Source organism: Budorcas taxicolor, chromosome 5, assembly GCF_023091745.1.
Source record: "Budorcas taxicolor isolate Tak-1 chromosome 5, Takin1.1, whole genome shotgun sequence".
Classification (NCBI taxonomy): domain Eukaryota; kingdom Metazoa; phylum Chordata; class Mammalia; order Artiodactyla; family Bovidae; genus Budorcas; species Budorcas taxicolor.
In genome coordinates, this window is record NC_068914.1 from 125,502,979 (window position 1) to 125,523,700 (window position 20,722).

Sequence of the window (20,722 nt, forward strand, 5' to 3'; positions counted from 1 at the left end):
GACAAAGAAAGAGAGAAAAGAAAGGATGCATTGTGTTGTTCAGTTTCATAGGATTTGAGAGATATAACTTGGAAATTGGCAAATGTTAAATTTGCATGTTTATTGGTAATAAGAAGGGAATTTCTGAGCCCAGGTGCACTTTTACAGAGTTTGCTAAGTCGCATCAGTCGTGTCCAACTCTGTGCGACCCCATAGACAGCAGCCCACCAGGCTCCCCGTCCCTGGGATCCTCCAGGCAAGAACACTGGAGTGGGTTGCCATTGCCTTTTCCAATGCCTGAAAGTGAAGTCACTCAGTCATGTCCTACTCTAAGCAACCCCATGGACTGCAGCCTACCAGGCTCCTCCATCATGGGATTTTCCAGGCAAAAGTACTGGAGTGGGGTGCCATTGCCTTCTCCCTTAAAGAGTTTAAGTTACCTTTTTTTCATTTGAATGTTTATTTGTTTGCTTGTTTGAACCTGAGAGGAAAAATGGAAGAAAGATAAGGAAGCTAAACATAAATGCTAGAGGTTTTCCCCCCTGAATTGCAAGAGAAGATATCTCTAGAGATAGACATCAACTGGTTATGTAAACATGAATTTAAGAGTAAACGTGCACTTAGAAATTTAGAACATCTCTTTTTAAAACTGGGATATAATGTTGCCATTGGAGATGGGAAGATGGAAGTCTGGGGCTTGCTCATGGGCTAGGCATTCATGTAGGTGTAGGTCTCACAAGCTAAACTGTCTTCACATGGCAAGGCTTCAGATTAAAGTCTGGCCTTCAAATCCTCCTTTGCTAAGGTGCATTTATATGATAGCAAGGCCTAAGCAAACATTCAGGCTCTGTTGGCACTTCTTCTATTCCTAAGCCTTAAAAAAAAAAAAAAAAAAAAGCCAGTAGTGTGGAGTCATCTCATTTGCAGTCATGTGTCCTCAACATTATCATAAAGGTTATTCAATCATATTTGGAACTAGATTATGATGTCAGAAAAATATTCTTCTCAGAAAGGTATATATTGAGGGTATATTTGAAGAGAATCTCAACTGAGAGTAATACACAAGGCAGCTTTAGAAGACAGACCTGCTTTCTAATAGTTGCCTTGAGTGAGAACAGAAGTCTCCTTACAGGAAATTTTTAATTCATTTAAGACTTAATTTTACTTTTTTGAAGAACAAAACAAAAAAAATTATTTCTGGAAGAGACTGCTGCAAAGATCTCCCTCCTTTGGCCAGAGAAGCAGAGAAGACTGTAAATCAAGGAAAAGGTGAAGTAATAAATTATGAGGAAAGCTTTGGTATTCCAAGTATATAAAGACTATTTATTTTTCCTGTGTCTATATTTTCTTTTTTTGTAGAGGAGAGGAAATTCTAAAAATATTTGATAGATGTTTTGCCATTAACACCAGAAAAGTGTTGGGGGTGGGGGGAGAGGGTGGGAGGTCAATTTTGTTTAATTAGTAGAAAAAGCAACATAAATCAAAGCAGTCTATTGAGGCCAGTCTTTAATTTATAATGTTATGAAAATATAATGAATTTATTTACAGCATAAGTGATTTAATATTTTCAATCTGATTTTTGTTTTAACCTTTTATTGGGAGAGGGTTGACTTTTTAAAGCCTGGATGGTTTGAAACTTGGCTAAGCACCTCTGAGTTTTTTATTGTGGAAGCAAATATTATCATTTTAATGTTAAACAACTTGCAAGTATTAAATAGCTCATTTGTGATTTACTTTTTTACAGATTTCTCCCCCTTCAGATCTAACGATTACATTAAGGCTTCTGCATCCTTTTGGAAAGAATTTATTATAAATCAGAAAGTGTTAGATGTTCAAAGATTAACATTTCTGAGTGCTGATACTTCATCTTTTCATGCCTTGCAAACAGGTCTAACATTTAGAAATTCTTAAACGTTCGAGGGAAGTTGTGGAAATTCCCAGTTTTTTTTTTTTTTAAGCTGGAGGAAGCCAAGTGTTTTGTTTGTTTTTTTTAAGTGTGAAGTTTAAAGCAATCAAATGAAGGAGATAGCAGCTTCTGAGAAGGGGTGACACCCACCCAACTTAAGTAGCAAATGTTTGATAAAGCTAGTTAGCTGGCAGCTGATGGGGAAACGGATCAGAGATGAAAGAGGGTAAGTGAGAGGGCGCTATTTCACCCAACCTTGGTGAAATTTGTGGAGCATCAGCCAGAAAGCCAGGCTTGATAAAGGTCAGGCTCAAATCATCTCACATCTCTAAGACACACTAGCCTTCTACAGAGTATTGAAACCTACCAGTGGGATTGTCTGTCTCGAAGACAAACATCTCTTGAATGGTTCCCAACCACTCGGGTTCATTTCCGAAAGATAGAACTGAGTCCGTTGGGCGGGCGTTCACATCCGCTGCAAGCCCTCCCTAGACGATACTGCCCGGTAATTCAGAGCAGTCCTTCTTCCCCGCCCAACAGTTTGAGGAAGAACCCCCTGCTTTCCCTTCGCTTCTCCGAGGCATAGCGGCTTCGAGCAACAGTCCCGCTGCTTCTGCGGGCTGAAGCGACACGGATAGACATCCTAGAATATGTAACAGGGGACGCGGGAGGGGGGTGAGGGGAACAGTAGGTTATCGGCGGGGAAAGGGTGGGTTCGACTCCTGACGGTCGTGTGCGCTCCGCAGAAGTGTCGGTCCCCCCTCGCAACTCAAAACGGGGTCGGCATCCTGTGAGCGGGCTTTCTTGGACGGGCTCCAGAAGTCCTCAGCTGTACTGAGACACTTAGAAATGCCATCTCGACCTGAAGTCTGGAACCATTTTTACCATTCTAAGCGAAGGATTCCCCCATCCTTAGCCAAGGCTCCCCACTCAGCTTGTTCCAGGAAAGGGCCGGGGAGGAGGGTTCCCACCGCGCTTCCCGAGCCCTCCAGGCGGGCTTAGGGCTCCTGTAAGGCACTGGCCCAAGGCCCGCGACCTCCCCGCCGAGGATGCCGGGCGCCCGGGCTCTCCGCCCCGGCTCCTCGGCCTCTTCCTTGCCGACCGCCCCCGGCGGCCTGGGCGCCCGCGCGTCCCGCGGGACTCGGCTGCAGCTGCGCGCCGGGGGTCGTGGCTGCCCCCGGGCGGTCCGCACGCCCTCAGGACTTGGGCTGGCTGATCCGCCGAGGAGTCCCGGGCCGGAGGGACCCGGCGGGAACGTGCGGGTCCGCCCCCGGTCCCGGGACGGCGCGGCGGGGCCAGCGCTCCGGGGTGGGGCTCGGCCGAGCTCGGGGCAGCGCCGGGGGCGGCGGGGCTGGGGTGGGAGAGGGGCGCCCGGCCGCCGGCGGGACGTTCCCAGCTCTGGGCTCCCCTCGGCTCGCTCGGGCCCAGCTGGGCCCGCTCGGGTCGCCGCCCCCGCCCCCCGCGCGCCCGCGCCCTCTCTCGGCCCGCGCGCGTTCCTAGGGCGCCACCTCTTTGCGACTCGCTCACTTCTCCGGCAGGTTTCCCTGAGAGCGTGTGAACATTGCCCAGCTCGGCTTTCAACTCGCTTCCAACCTGCACCGCCCGGCCAGCATGCCTCCCCGGCCGTGAAGCGGGGCCGCCGCCGCCCCTCCGCGCCGCTGGTAACCCGCCCTCGCCGCCACCTGGCCCTCCTGATCGACGACACACGCACTTAAAACTTGTTCTCAGGGTGTGTGGAGTCAACTTTCCGGAAGCAACCAGCCCACCAGAGGAGGTAGACAGACAGCTAGGTATATATATGCGGGTCTCGCTACAAGTGGCTCTGGAACAAGCCGGCCTAGCTCGCAAAGAAGCTGACTTCGGAGCGGGAAACTTCCTCGTTTTTTAGGAAGGAGTTAGCCCTGCTCCCCGAACCCCGGGTACTGCCGGCCAGATTAATTAGACATTGCTATGGGAGACGTGTAAACACGTTGCTCATCATTGATACGTATATAAAACCATTTCATTTCGGTTATTATTTCTGAGGAGGCGCATCTGATTTTTTCTTTTCTTCCCCTTTTTTCGGTCCCTTTTTTTGCCTGTGTGGTTCGGGAAAAAAAAACACAGTTGGAGTAGCTGATTCCTAAATAAGTAAGTGCCGGGAGACTCCAGTGAAAGTTTTTTGTTTTTTTGCAACTTGGGAGATGCCCTTGAAGTTGAAGAAGCTCTTTGAGAGCAGGCTGAAGGGGGGCAGCGGGGTTGTGCTGGGAGATGGAGGTGCCAGACTGACACTTTGGGCCCCTTTCCTCTCCGTTGCAGGTCCCCAGAGCGAGAGGATACGATGCTGTGGAAGCTAGTTCAGCAATGGAGCGTCGCGGTGTTCCTGCTGAGCTACTCGGTGCCCTCCTGCGGGCGCTCCGTGGAGGAGCTCGGCCGCCGACTGTAAGTGCCCGATCCTCCCCAGGGCGCCGGGTGAGGGCTGGGGAGGCCAAGGGGAGAGGTCACCAGGCTGGGGCGCTGCCGAGGGCCCTCCGCGGTCATGGATGCTCTTCTCCCGGGTTATTATAGAGCGGCGAGATCCGCTACCTGCCCGGAGCTGAGCCCGGGTCCTCAAAGCCGGCGGGAGAACTGGGTAAACCTCAGCGGGAGACAGGCAAGAAACAACTTTCATGGGTTTCCATGAGAGGGAGCGATTTACTGATTCTCCTCTAGCAAAATCTCTTCTACTGAGAGAAAAGGGTTATTTTCAGAACCTGGGAAGATTCTGAAACCCTGAGGATTGTAAAAAGCTTAAGATAACTCGCAGGAAGCTGAGGTATCCAGGCGGCATACGTCTGTGTGTGTGCACTTGTATACGTACCTACTGAATGTGGGTGGCAGGTTTTGTGTGAAAAGCAAAACTTTACATCTAATTTTATTATGAATGACATAATTTTAAGCATATAAAATGAACCACATTACATAATGTAGGCATATTATATAATGAAGTAGTAACAACTTTGCAATGGCACAGCTCCAACATCGGTATTGATACAGTTTAAGAACGCTAGAGTGCTCGATTCCAAAATGAGTATTAGGTGTGGAAACTTCCCCCCCTCCCTTGGAATTATTGCTAACAGCTCTTTAATCTGCAGTCAGATATTTGCACTGTAGACTGAAAATCTGTTATCTTGGCATTTTCATTTGGTGATTCTTTAAGGATAATTTTGACTTTAATCATACATCAAAGCACACCAGAGAAATAGCACCATGTTGTGTGACTGAAAAGTTGGAAAAGTGGGAAAGTAACACTAGCTTCATCATCCGTTGGACCCAGCACTTTACGAATGTATGTAATACCATCTTTGGGTGATCTTTAAGCTGCACTCTCAGTGTCCAGGATGGGAAAACCAGAAAGTGTGAGAACTGAAACGGATTTGCCTCTGGTGAAGGAATTAAGGGGAACTTTTACAATAACAATAAAAATAGCAATATCTAATATTTACAGTCAGGTTCCTGGTGCTTCCTTGTAAATTCCCGAGGGTGTACCAAAAGGCAACTTTTTAATATGTGCCTTTGGTCTATTATTATTAAAGCAGAAAATCCTTAAATGAAATTATCTTAGACATGTCTGAACCTTGGCACCGAAATGAAAATCTATTATGAATCTCCTAAGGCAAATTGTGTAGAACATTGTACTGAAGATAAAGCTGCATTGTATTCTTCAAATCAAGATTTTGCTGATGTATTTCTGGAAATTGTCTTCAGATTATTTGCTCATTTTGAGACTCATATTTAATTCAGTTATGTAAAATCCATATATAAATATAAATGAAGCCTAAAATTTTTAAAGCACACTTAAATACTGTATTTATTTGGCCAAGAAATACTGTCTTGGAACAGAGCCAATTTTTTTTTTCTTTACAGTTGCTTAAGAAATACCTGTTTTCTCTTTTGAGAAACAGTAAATCGACCATGATTAAATCTACAGTTATGGCATTAAAATGGTGCTAAGTTAGTTCTAGAGGCTATTTTTAACTCTTTCATTGTTGCACCTTGCAAAATACACATCAGAAACCACTTAGCAGCCAGAGTCTCTGTTATAGTTTTGTTTGTGGGTGAAATATAATATTGCAGTTAAACACTCACACTCAGCAGATGGTTATAAAACTACCACAAAACATTCTTATAGTTAATGGCTAATAGATCATCACATTACAGCCATGGTTTTTCATGGAGGCTGAAATCATCAGCAGATAAACATGTTTCATCAAATTATTACGGCCAAATGGAGTTTTTTTAAAAAAACAAGTCATTTATTTTCGAATTATTGCCAAGTAACAGTACATTTTTGTGTGCTAGAAAAACATTAGTCTGCTATTACAATAAATCAGCATAGTATCTTACAAGAAATTTTAACATATAATCAAATCGTATTATCCCCCAATTACTTTTCACACCAAGTATTAGGAAAACTGCTTTAGACGTTTGCTAAAAAAGGGCTAACTTTTAAAGGAGAGGAAACTACTACAACAGTAACAGTTCCCGGGCCATGGCAATATAAGTTGTGAATCTTCTGGACCTGTGAGTATAAAAGGACTTTACTCAGTGAGGCTGTGTTAGTCCCTCAGTCGTGTCCGACTCTGCAATCCCATGGACTATAGTCCAGCAGGCTCCTCTGTCCATGGGATTTCCTACGCATAAATACTGGAGTAGGTTGCCAGGTTGAAGATCTCCAGGGGATCTTTCCGACCCAGTGATCAAACCTGGTTCTCCTGGATTGCAGGCGGATGGATTCTTTACTGTCTGAGCCACTAGTTGGATACCTATGGACGTTCTCTTCCAGATGAACAGGGCTTTCGGCAGGTGACAGTCTCTGTGTTTTAGTTAGAGAGAGAACCCCAGCAGATTCAGAAACCTAAAACATCACTGGCTGATGTGCTTAGGAGCCAGACTGGGTCTCTTCCACTTAATGAAAAGCATAATTTCTGACTGAGTCATTTGGGTTGGAAGGGACTTCTGATGAGTCATCTTAACTCTAACACCCTGACCCTGACTCTTCCATGGACCACAGAACTTTTCTTCTCAAACCCAGACTCCTTCCTCTTAGGAGCCTAGCATCAGCATGAGCATGCTGCCTCTTCCTGTGCTGAAAAAAGGAATTCCCATCACTCCAGCTATTCCCTGTGTTCCTTGAGAGCTCCTTAGAAATTTAATCTTCTTCCCCAAAAACTCCCTAGAGAGTGATTTTTAAAGACAGAAAAGCTATATTTTGACTGAATTTAGAGGTTACACATTTCCTTCACATTTTTTCCATTTTTAAAATAATAATCAAAGGAAACTGTGAACATAGGACACTTGTTTTTCCATGTTGGGGATGTAATAAATGCCATGTGGACCATTGTGCTATATAATGTGTACAGATAGATAAAGTAACAGACTATTATTGAGGCCATATTTACAACTTAAGTACTTCAGAATTATCTAAAGTGAAAGCCTCCCTCTTGGAAGGAATTGCCCACCACCTGTGTACATCTAGTTTGTACATGCTAGTCATTTACTCTTGGCTCAGTTAATGTCTTATTTGGAAAATAAATAGAACACTCCATGGACCTGATTCCTTGTTGACAGTATAGATACTATGCTATTCCTGATCCTCTAATGCAGTTGCTCAACCAGAAAGCTATTCTTCACAATATTTTGAATGCAGAAGTCTTTGAACCAGTAAGTCAATTATGCTACAGCATTTCAGATTTGGCATTTAAGAAAATCTGTGTTTTCTACTATATTAATAATTACCCCCCCAAAGGCAGAATGAAGCTTTGTACCTCAGCAAGAGATGTACTATTTGAAACTAGACAAAGTTGTACCATATTGTAGGCTTTTTGTAAAACAGGAGAGAATGCTCACTCCATTTCCCATGAGAAGCGTCCTGGGACAGTGCAGTGCCCGAGCTAGGAAGGCACTGTGACTCACACTTGACAGGCTAGCCAGGATGACAGGCATATATGCCAGTCAGAGGAGGCATGAGCAACGGAGACTTGATTAGAACAGACCAACTATTAAAAGTCTGGCTTCAGGGTAAGCTAGAATGGGCTGTGTTATACATTTGGAGAGCAATACAGATGAGTGGCTATCTGCCAGGAATTGAGAAAGTAATAAAAGCTCCAAATAGTAAAAATGATCATGTGTAAGAACTTCTTTTTAACTTGACATTTTGCTAAGAGATACTTATAAAAGTGTAATACTTAGGAAACATGTAAGTGTATCAGTCCTGTTCTCTAAAACCGTTATTAGACTATATAAATCTATTGTAGCAAAGCCTCCATGTAGGTCACTAAAAGTTTCCAGGATACTATTGCCACAAAGTAAGTGAATTTTAATCTGGTCACATGTGGCACCTTCCAAAAGGAAGAGAGACTCCTTCATGCCTCATTTAAACCAGGCTCCTGTTAAATTCCTTTCCATTAAGTCATGTCTTTTTTGCACAAGCTACACGGCTTAAAGTCAGTGCACACAACTAAAATGCTGAAAGAGAGCTGGTATTCTGGCCATAAGGTCTGAGAAATAATGACAGTTTCCGTGGTTTCCTCTTCTTGGAGTCACAATATAACTAGACAATCTGTCGTTCCCTCAGTGATAATCCAGACCCTAGGAATCCTGGTTCTTTATTTTGGTGATGAAAATGTACTTGGGACAACAAGCTCAGTCTTCTAGGAAGTGGATAAATTGCTGTCCATTTGCCCATTGCCATGGTTCCCAACACAGACTCTTTATTCTATGCCCGTCCCTTCTAGTTTCCTCAACATACACTTCAGTAAGAGAAAGGGTTGGGGAAGTTGGAAAACAATCTTGGTTTTAGAATCAGAAGACATCATCTTTGGAGTGCCCTGGTTCTGCCTGTTATCATGTGAAGTGAAGTTGCTCACTCCTGTGTGACTCTTTGCAACCCCATGGACACCAGGCTTCTCTGTCCATGGGATTTTCTAGGCAAGAGTACTGGAGTGGGTTGTCATTTCCCTTCTCCAGGGAATCTTCCTGACCCAGGGATCGAACCCAGGTCTCCCGAATTGTAGACAAATGCTTTACCGTCTGAGCCACCAGGGAAGTAGCAAGTGTGAAGTCTTTAATCTCTGAACCTCACTTTCCCCATCTGTAAAATGAAGAGTTTTGTTTATTCTCATATTTCTCTGAAGAGTTAAATAAGTTGTAACAATGAAAGTAATAAGAGAACAGATAAATTTATCATTGTGTTGGGGAGGGAAAATACACAGGATCCAGCCCTGTGAAATGCCTTCAGAAACATTTGAAAATGAGCCACTTTGGAGGGTTATTTCAATGGTAGAAATTCAAGTTATGTGAAGTGTGGTTGTAGCAGATATAATATGACTGCTTCATGTATGTAATCCTTAAATTTGGTTAATACATACAGAATAATAAAAGAATACATGAATGGACATTTAAGCAAGAGTCAGGGTGTCATCTAAAAAGATTGATAGAAAACTATTTTTTTCACTCTATTTTCATTAGAGTGTTGTTTAATAGAAAAACCACTTCATATTTTTGCCCAGAGATATTTCTAAGACAAAGAACAAATAGAAAAGGGAATTTCTTAATTAAGCCCTAAGGATAATACGTTTGAAATTCTAAATTAAAAAGAAAAATGATGCACAGAGGAAATAAAATGATCTCACTTAAACACACAAAGACAGCCATTTAAAAGAGACCACCCACTGCTTTACGGAAAAATATGTGTGCTCTGACAGTTGGCCTTCATATATAGGTTCTTGGTAGCCTATAGTCTAATATCAATCATGTCCAAATTCAGTGTGGTAGTCAGGTGGTCTCCTAGACAGACTTCACAGCTCACTTCATCCTTCAGACTTTGTTTGCTTTTACTAGTAGAGCTTGCTGTTCTTTGAGATTCAATATTATTATTATTTTCTTTTAAGTGGGGATCAGTGTGTGTGCATGTATGCCCGCTCGTGCACATGTATGCACGCTCGCTCATGCACATGTATGTATGCCTGGAGTGAGTACTTAGGGGGAAATCAGCCACCTTTTTGTTTCCCAGACTAGGACGCTTTATTTCCCCAAAACCATGAAAAGCAGCTCAGTGGTTTCTGTCCATATTTTTGAAACAATGACGCTTAATATTTTAAATTGAGAAGAGAGCATAGACATTGTAGAATCTGATCTTTTTAAAAAGATGAGGCCCCAAGGGCCCAAGAATGTTCATGTTCTCAACAAGGTCACAGACCTGGGGAGCAGCACAGCTCGGACTTAGGCTGGAGCCTCCTAAAGGCCGGCTCTCCCCTTCCCATCTCTGCCTTCCCTGCTCAGCCAGCTTGTAGCCCTCTAGCTTAGCTTGTGGGACCAATTAGACCATTCAAAGGCTTTCCCCGCGTCTTTGTGGTCTCGGTCAGATATTAAACTGTCACTGTCTTCTTCCTCTCCTGCTCTTCCCTCTTTACAGCAAAAGGGCTGTGTCTGAGCACCAGCTCCTCCATGACAAGGGGAAGTCCATCCAAGACTTACGGCGTCGGTTCTTCCTCCACCATCTGATCGCGGAAATCCACACAGCCGAAATCAGAGCTACCTCGGAGGTGTCCCCCAACTCCAAGCCTGCTCCCAACACCAAGAACCACCCCGTCCGATTTGGGGCTGATGATGAGGGCAAATACCTGACTCAGGAAACTAACAAGGTGGAGACATACAAAGAGCAGCCACTGAAGACGCCCGGCAAGAAAAAGAAAAGCAAGCCTGGAAAACGCAAGGAGCAGGAGAAGAAGAAACGGCGAACTCGGTCGGCCTGGCTGACCTCGGGCGTGCCTGGGACTGGGCTGGAAGAGGACTACCTATCTGACATCTCCGCAGCATCGCTGGAGCTCAACTCACGGTAACCGGCTTCCCGGCCCCTAGCCCCTCCTTGGTGCCCCAAGTACAGTGTGGAGACTCCATTCTACCCTGGCTTGCACAGACCTGGAATCTCCTGTCTGTGCCTCGGTCCATCGCGCCACGCTTTAAAAAGCTTACAAAACCAAGATGTCTCAGAATATTGCCTGCCTGAAGGCAATGCCCTAGCCCCTCAACATACAAGGTGTTTAATCACTCGCTTCTTTCTCCACCAGCAAACCCCAATACCAATCCTTTAATACTCTATTAACAACTTTTATCTTCTTCCTCAAGCTTTAGAAGCTTGTGCACTTTAACCATTTGTTAGAGAACTGTATTTATCTCCCCCACTCTAATACCAAGTCGAACTTCATGATTATTTTTCTTTTTTCTTCTTTTTTCTTCTTCTTTTTTTTCCCCTTCAAGGGGGAAAAAAAAGAAGGCTTTGATATGATCTACAAACACTACAGAAAATATCCTACCATGAAAAATTAAACTTATTTAATTAAAAATTAAATTTATTTTCATGATTAAATTTAAAATTTTACACACAGACTTTGAATTTACTTAATTGAATTTAACTCTGTTTTCTACCAGTTCATGAAACAAAAATCATGATTTCTGAAAATTTCTAAGTAAAGATTGGGAAGGACATAAGTTTTTCTCAGGTATCTATTTGTCCACTGACAAGTTGAGGTACTTTCTATAGGGTTTTGCAGTAGGAATAATAAAACCACATCTATGTGGCTTGTTTATCCTTAGCTTGCAGCTGTTCACATTCACAGACTTTGGAGCCAGAAACCCTTAAGTTCAAGTCTTGGGTCTGAATTTATTGACATTCACAACCTTAGTCTTTCTAAGACAGATTTCCTCTTCTGTAAAATGAAGATGGTACTTGTGCCAACCTCACTGGGTCAGGTGAAGATTAAATGAGATTACATGGGTTAAATGCCTGTCATAGAGTAAATACTCAGTAAATTGCAGCTCATTATTGTTTAGGTGCTTTGAGAATTCATTCTGGCTCTATCATCCATTCATCCATCTCTCTATCTGTGTGTTTCTGTGAGGCAAAAAGAGGGTAAGTATTCATCTCATTTTAGAATACAATTTGAAAACCAAAGGCTTCCACAGGTAAAGCAGCTGAGCAGACCCGGCAATGGGGAGTGGTGGTCCTCAGAACTGGCTTTATTCCTTTCTTGACACTTAGGCAAGCACTGTGCTGGTGCTGCTCTTTACCTCTGCATTTCCACTGATGGGATCTTTTCATTTTTTACTTTCTAGTACAGCCCTTCTGTGGGGTTTAAAAGGAAGGGGGAAATAACACAGGATGCATTCTATGCAGCTAATGATCTTGCTATTAAAGGAGTCCCCTGTCACTTCTCCAGTCCTTTCCTCTGACTGGTAAAGACTGGATAACAGAGTGATGTTTCAAAGGGGATATTTGAGTTAAATTGACAAAACCCATCATTCAAAAGCATATAAAATGACAATGACATTGGCTAAGTAGTGCAGCTTAAGTAGTAATCAACGGACAGTGGCACTAGAAGAGTCTTTAGCCCAATGAGTGATCTATTCTGCAAATATCTAATGGATATATAAAGGATAACAAACAATAAATCTTGGTTTAATGCATTGGTTTAATCACATTCAGTGTATTTTTAGATATGATCCTAATTGTACACATTTATAACTAATTCAAGGGCTTTATTGCCAAAATCTACTTTTATCTATTTTGTATATATACATAAACAGAAGTAGAAATATGTTTCAGTGAATTCTATTCATTTAAATTTGCAATGCGCTTAAGTATCTGGAGAATTGAAAGTCAGCTCTTGTCAGTTCATCCCCAAACTGTCTCTAAGTTAAAGTAAATTTACTAAAAACTAGGCAGTGCCCAATCAAATCCAGACCTATGACTGAAAGAAATAGAATGCTTCTGCCTCTCCTTTCTGTTCCCTGGTTCTGAGAGATGTTCATGGAAAGCACTTTATGTTTGGCAGCCAAATGTTGGCATTCTCTCAATACAATCCAACAGAGGTGTAGGCAAGAGTGGGGAAATTCAGCAATGTACTGATGAGAACATATGGGACCATGCAAATTTTGTCATCCAAATAGAATCTTTTCAGAATAACCATTTTAAAGTTTTATAAGCAACTCACCTTTTATTAGCATCCTCTCTTTAATCTCCTTGCATTAATTCGATGAGCTCAGAGATCTAATGATATGGCAAGCATGAACTTTATTACAATATGTAATAGTGGTGGTATTTAAGAGAAACTATTGAGCCTACACTGTATGGATCCTCTTACATGAACCATTCAGTGGGAAATATACAGCTTTAAATTTTGGAAATTATATTTTAGAATTTTTGATGTTGCACGTGAGATGTCCAGATACAGTGGGACTCATATAATTTACCTTGGTAAACACTGATGTAAAAAAAAAAAGAAAGCTTTTCAGCACTCAGAAGAGCTCTAAAGTGTTGTCATACTCATATGTGTAATGTGCTTATACATGTACTTTTAGGTCATGGTATATATTTTACCTCACTATCCCACTACATCCCTTTGTCAAAGGGAAATCAGAAGGAAGGATAACAAACGAACTGGCTGGGCAGGGTGAAATATAATTAAAAGAGCTTTTCCTTGGTCCTTTAATGTATTTCCTTTTTCTTTCCTTCTGAGGAATAAATTGTTCAAGAGGCTATTCATTCCCTCCTTGCTTGTGTTACTCTTAAATACAATTCACTAGATACCATTTAGTAACAAAACATTTTGCAATCAGTACAATACCCAAATGATTGAGTTTGACAGTTGCCTTTTGGACTTTGTTCATAACATCCATCCATATCTGCCCACCATTTAAAAAGTTTAATAGTAAACTATTTTTCTCCTCTGTTACTAGGAGCTGTTTTCTCATCCAAACAAAATTCTTGAAGAGTTCGATTCCTTAAGAAGTTAACACACTCTAAATGCTAAACTTGCTTTTCATTCTTCAAGCTGCACATAAAATTCCTAAATTGTCAAGGGTTTGCTTTTGGGTAGGTCACACAATCATGCAGGTCTGACATGTAAAATTCTGGCTGTTAATGCAGTGATGCAGCCAACTGCTTCCATTCCGTAGCTGTTGCTCCTAGTTGTTCCATAGTTGGTTTCTTTGACACTAGTAGGTATTCCCCAAAATAGACCACACACAGAGAAGAAAAAAGCAGAGAGAGAAGCAGAGAAAAAGTCGCTAGTCTTAAAATGGGCTTCCTTGGTGCCTTAGACGGTAAAGAATCTGCCAGCAATGTAGGAGACCCGGGTTCAATCCCTGGGTCAGGAAGATCCCCTGGAGAAGGAGATGGCTTCTCCACTCCAGTGTTCTTTCCTGGAGAATTCCATGGACAGAGGAGCCTGGCAAGCTACAGTCCATGGGGTCACAAAGAAGTGGACACAACTGAACAACTAAACACACACGTCTGAAAATACTGTCATTATAGTGCTTAGAAGGGTTAGAAACCATGTCAGTCCCAAGTGGAAACTTATTCTGGGTAATAAGACAAACACAGTGATGTGAAATATTGCTATTTTGTACTTTTGAATTAATAGATTCCTATTCTCTAATTTAAAATAAGCTTTCCCAATTTGTAACATAAGATCCAGTCAAAAAACTAGCAGCAATTCTATCGTAGTTTTGGCTTCAAAAACAAAAATCCAAAATCATTTTATTCACTAGTATTTAAGAACAGCTAAAGAAGGACAGATAACCTCATCCTCATCCTCAAATCATCAGCCAAACATACTTTAATTACTCATCCTTCTAACATTTACCCCAAATCACAGACTCAACCCTCACAACAGCCCATTAATCTGAGTGAGAGATTGGCCAAATGAGAACCTGAAAAGGATAAGCAACCTTTGCATCACCTCTGTTGGGCATCCCTGGGGAATAAACTTCTAAGCAAGGTGTATTTAATGATGGATAACACAACCTGGCCTTATTCTGAATTCTCAGATGTGTCCCTCCTCTTCCCAGATTTGCCAGTTAGCAGCTTTGGAAAATTCTCAAAGGGTTTCCTTTTCCTGACAGAGTATAATTAGAAATGCAGACTCATTTTCCTTTCTGTATTACATTGATCATTAGATCAGATTAAAGACCCTGCCTGTAGCAGAGGGTTCTGGAGAGTTGGGTAGACCCCACAGGCACCTTTTGGAAAAGATATTTATAAGAAGTCCCCTGAATCAGTTTTCATTGTGTTTCTATGTTCCTTAATTTACATCTTTATTTTATGTCTCGTCATTTGCAAAGAAAATTAACCTGTTTTCTCCTCTTTTTTTTTTTTATTTTTTTGCTTCTTTCTCTTTGCAGGAGGCATTGAATTTTTCAGCAGAGACCTTCAGAAGACGTATTGCAGGATTCTGTAATAATGAACATGTGGAAAGTATTAGAAATATTTATTGTCTGTAAATATTGTAAATGCATTGGAATAAAACTGTCTCCCCCATTGCTCTATGAAACTGCACATTGGTTATTGTGAATATTTTTTTTTTTTGCCAAGGCTAATCCAATTATTATTATCACATTTACCATAATTTATTTTGTCAACTGATGTATTTATTTTGTAAATGTATCTTGGTGCTGCTGAATTTCTATATTTTTTGTAACATAATGCACTTTAGATATACATATCAAGTATGTTGATAAATGACACAATAAAGTGTCTTTATTTTGTGGTTGATCTTAATGAATGCCTAAATATAATTATCCAAACTGATTTTCCTCTGTGCATGTAAAAATAGCAGTATTTTAAATTTGTAAAGAATGTCTAATAAAATATAATCTAAATTACATCATGACTCAGAAGGTGAATTTTATGTATATATATCCTTTAAGATTTCTAGTAGAAGGAACATGATGTAATTTTTAACTGTATTTGAATATGGTCTTAAGTTTAATATGTTTATATTGGTACACATTCCAACATTTTCACATTAGCTTTTAGTTTAAAACCACTTAAAATGTGGTTTTAATTATTTTATCCAGTATTTAAGTTCAATTCAGTGGAATGGCTGAGTTATCTAGACATCATTTTATACAGTACATCCAATTCAAAGTGAAGAGTGGAGAGGGCAGAGAAAAGTCAGGAGAAAAAAATTAAAGAAACTTAGTCCAGAGAGTTAGCCAGAGCTGAAAAACAGGGAGAGAGGAAGTCAGGAACTTTAAGGCCAGGGGTAATTTTACCCAATGTAAGGTTTAATTTGAGAGAGCTTGCCCTTATTGGTCAATAGTAAGAGCTGCTTGAGAATTCTACCTGGGTTAACCTTTCTACCAGTGAATGAAGAGAGACTCAGGTTTGGGAGATAGATATGTGGCAATTCAAAGAGCCTTCACTGGTGAAGATGTCTTTCCTGGGACATCCCACTTCCAGGGACCATGGTTGCAAACAGCACATATGTAATACCGCATGCAATCCCCTTTCCATTTTGCATATCATCTTGGTTGTTCCTAATTCTATTTTCGAATGAAAACACAAATACATTCTTTCCATAGAATCTTTTTCTTTGCATCTGAGAACTCATCAGTGAAGAAACAACACAGCAAAACAAAAGGCCTATAGGAAGTCATTTGTTTAGGCTCAGTATCACATTAAGAATCTTTTAGATGTTTGGGGGATACCCAGAAAGTTCTAAATGCCCCAAAGACACTCTCTCCAGTGGGTAGAGAATACATACATGTACATGAAACAACTAAAATGCTGTATTCAAGAAACTGAGATAATCCAAAATTCTAAGAACTTTTAAAAATAGGGGAAAACCACATGGGGAGAGATTATTCTGAGCTGGATATGAGTAGGATAATGTTTCTGGGAGGAATATTCTAACACTGAACTTATTCATAATTTCACTTGAGGCTCACAGCCTTCCAGACAGGACCCATCTTACTATTTTGGGTAAGAATGTTGAACCAAGTACTTCCCTGGTGGTCCAGTGGTTAAGACTTTGCCTTCCAATGCAAGCGGTGCATGTTCGATACCTGACTGGCGAGCTAAAGTCCCACATCCCTCGTGGCCAAAATACCAAAACATAAAACAGAAGCAGTATTGTAACAAATTCAACAAAGATTTAAAAATGGTCCACATCCAAAGTAAATCTTTAAAATTTTTTGAAAATTAAAAAAAAAAAATGTTGAACACACGTTAGTAAGCAAACAAAAGAATTTGTGCTTGTCTTCAATTATGAATTTGTTGGATATTTGTAAGGAATATGCAGATGTTAAGACCAATACGCTAAAGTTGTATAAAGCAACTAGCTTGGAAAGTCTTAAAACCAGATATAATCAAACTTTTCCAAAATTCTGTCTGAAACTCTAAATCTTAAGACTACACCAAATCCTTATGTTATTCACATGAAAGGTGTTTTTTAAACACTAATTTGGTAAATACCTGGACATTATGGCAGGGAAACATCAGATTCAAGTCATCTTCAAGCTTGTCTTCACAAATAGTCTATTCCTGAAAAATACAGGCAGAATCGATAGTTATCAGTTCTGACCAAAATATTATTAATGCATTTATTACCTTCAGTCATATCTTCGGTTTTCAGGCAGTGATAAGGAGTAAAATCACAGCATAAAGGATGGAATGGGATGATGAAAGAAGCAAAAAAATTCCTTTGGTGGAAAAAAAGTCTATTTTTGATATTGTTATTTCCTACAAAAGAAAAACTGAAATATATAATTTAGGCTAATAAGTGTTTGAATGTAAATAAAGTCTTAGCAAATTATAGTCTAAGTGAACATGGTTCACGCTTGACCTAAGTAATGTTTAAAATAAAGGCAAGTTGGACTAAGTATTCAGAAATTAAAAAACGAAACCTAATTTACTAACTTGCTACTGCCTTCCTCAAATTTTATTCAGACAGAAATTTGATATTTAATTAGACTCCTAGTACACATTTATGGACATTGGGGAGTCCAATTACAAAAGACAAGAGTGGAGCTTGTGTGTGAAGACCTTATTCCTTTCCTCTCTGTTTTCTTAGTCATTGTTATAAAACAGGTGCAGGACTACATTAAGGGATGAACCCAAATCAGTGTGGACATTAGTGGTTCTGAAAATATTATAAAATCATTATTGGTATCTCCCTTTCTTGTTACAAAAATTAGTTGGGAATGGAGGCAGCATCAATCTGTGATATATAGAGAAATTGAAGCTTTTCTTAGGAGAAAGCATAATCACATACCTTGATGGTTAAGAGTTTAATTTTAACTTCCCATTACCTAACCTTAGTACCTATTGAGCAAAGTAGCTATTTAACTTTCTATAACTACCATACAAGGACAAAGGGAAGGAATCTTTTTAAAATTCAAAAAGTTCTTTCATATACCATGTATAGTGGACCCAGCCAGAAGCACAAAGTTAACTATTACTTTAGTTTTATCTCATGGTCAAGTCATTTAAGAAAGTTCTGAAATATGGTTTTAAAAGATGCCTAAAGTGCTTAAAGAACAAAGCGAATGCCTTTTGTATGAAATTCTGAAATACTTAGACCATCACAGGGCATTACCTTTAGGATAATTTAGAGCTTGATTCTAGAGTACTTTACAGTTTAACTGCTATTTTTCCCATTGGCCACAAAGTCCATGGGAAAACAGAACCAGCTGTGGACAGAGAAATATGTCGAAATTCGGAGGGTTCATCTTCTGTGGCATGCACTTTTATTGAGAGATCTAAGTGTTCCCAGGAAGTATTCCCAGTAGAGCCATTATTTCTTCCTTAAACAAAGGTTAAAAGACATTCCAAGCACAAATGTTGGCCACTTCCTTTTATTTAATAACCCAGAAGGTGTTAAGAGTAAGGCTACTATCAAAGATTCTATTATACAGTTAGCAAAACATGACCACATGCTAAATTCCTCGTAAGGACTCAACTGAACAACTCAGAGGAGGTATTAAACTTCAGTAGCTATGAAGATTCCAAAGGCTGAAAATATTACTTCAGTGAATTATATTATTATGTGTCCTGAGTCAATCCTTTAAGAGAAGCACTATTTCTTCCAAGTTGCCAGTGTTACTTCACTAATTAGTTTGTGAACTTCTTGAGGACAGGAACCTTGTCTTAGTCAATATACACTGATGTACTACATTAATACACTGCCTTAGTACATAGCAGGTGCTCAAGAAATATTTCTTGAACAGAGTTTAAAAGTTCTTTCAGTTTCAGGATGAATAGACTAAAAAGCAGAGTTAAGAAAAGAGGCAGGAGATAAATCAAAGTTTTGAGTATTTCAGGTTCCTGTGCCATGCCATTCTCTTATTTCAATAGCAAGAAGCTCAGAGAATGACTAACTGCTCCAAGTTATCAACTGTTCACCAGGATGTGCTTTGTGTTTCAGCTTCTACCTAATAGGAAAAATTTCCAGCCTTGAAAGTACAAGAAGCAAGGGTTTGTGTTGAGTATGCAGCAACCTCCCAGAGGAAGGGAGGAGAATTTAAAATATCAGGTATTTGTCCCATGAATACACTGCACAGAAGTTACCCACAGAGCCCAGTCATCCACAAAGAGGCCCACTGCTGCGTTGTCAGAAGATTAATGGACACAGTTCCCAACTAGAGCTACACAGCATCAGGATGAGAACATTCACATCTCTGTGTAAGTTCCTGATACACGCACATTTACCAGGGCAAAGCACAAGGGACATGTTTTCAAACGGCTTTTTAATTAAACTTCAAAACATCTTCCAGAGAATTTATTTACATTCTCCTCCAAACTGAAAGACATTAACAAATGACACAATGCATCATCTCTGAAAAAATGGATTGTTTTAATGGTGACTCCTACTCTTTGCCAAGTCTACGTTGCTTTGGGGTCTGAAAAGCAAACTAACCCATCCATCTTCCATTTGAGCTCACTGGCTTGTCACCAAACACCTGCGAAACACCTCTGTTGAACCGCCCCGTGTTCTATAAAATAAAAGCAAAATAATAACAAACTACACCATGTTGGATTTAGTAATTCTGTATTCACATTATTCTTTTATTCACTATGAGCTTTAGTATAACTCTTGAGTCAATGTAGAATACAAACAATACATTGAAGTGTTGTATCATGGCTGTCTATAAGTGAAAGAAACTAGAAAACAGGCATATTGTCTTAAGGAGAACTTTTTCCTTCGGATGAGAGTGAGATATTCTTAATTCCTCAAGAATTAGAAATCCTATTCATAGCATTATTTTATGACATTATAACAACTGCTGCTGCTGCTGCTGCTGCTGCTGCTAAGTCACTTCAGTCGTGTCCGACTCTGTGCGACCCCATAGACGGCAGCCCACCAGGCTCCCGCGTCCCTGGGATTCTCCAAGCAAGAACACTGGAGTGGGTTGCCATTTCCTTCTCCAGTGCATGAAAGTGAAAAGTGAAAGTGAAACCACTCAGTCGTGTCTGACCCTCAGCGACCCCATGGACTGCAGCCTTCCAGGCTCCTCTAACAACTGGTATGCTATAAAGAAAAAGTCAACCTACCACATTACCTAATGTGAGAGCTAATGCTTGTTGTCAACGAGCTCACTAAACCTAGGTTGCAATCCTAATTTACACTCTAATCTTTCCAAGAATCTCATGAGGTAGAAATCCGGTGTCTCCATGTCATAGATGATGCAGTTTTCCCTCAGACTGATTAGACAATTTACCCAAGAGCACACAGAGGTCACAGGGCAGAGAAGGGACTCAAAGCCAGGGGCATCTGACTCCTGGGTCTGGGTTCTGTGTGCCGTTGCTACAGTGTTGCAGTAAAACTTGAGGATCTTCCAGACAAACATATTTTAGTCTTGCTTTCAGTGAGTTCAGTGAAATCATGGGTTTGAGACAATCTTTTTTGCTCCACTCCCTACTGCCGAGAAAGCACTATTGACCAGGTTCTCTCTTCCTTTCCTCCTGGCATCTTCTAAGGCTGACTAAAACCCTCTATTCCACAAAGCTCATAAACTGCTCTCTCTTCCTCTCTC

General features: G+C 40.7%; 1 protein-coding gene across 1 annotated transcript; it reads left to right on the top strand.

Annotated features, from left to right (window-relative positions):
- The first annotated feature begins 1,044 nt into the window (after window positions 1-1,044).
- PTHLH (parathyroid hormone like hormone) lies at window positions 1,045-15,574 on the top strand. Its single transcript, XM_052640243.1, has 6 exons — window positions 1,045-1,248; window positions 3,424-3,675; window positions 3,992-4,015; window positions 4,184-4,306; window positions 10,320-10,742; window positions 15,089-15,574. The coding sequence occupies exons 4-6, from the start codon at window positions 4,206-4,208 to the stop codon at window positions 15,096-15,098; spliced, it is 534 nt and encodes a 177-aa protein (XP_052496203.1). The 5' UTR covers window positions 1,045-1,248; window positions 3,424-3,675; window positions 3,992-4,015; window positions 4,184-4,205; the 3' UTR covers window positions 15,099-15,574.
- Window positions 15,575-20,722: the final 5,148 nt, after the last annotated feature.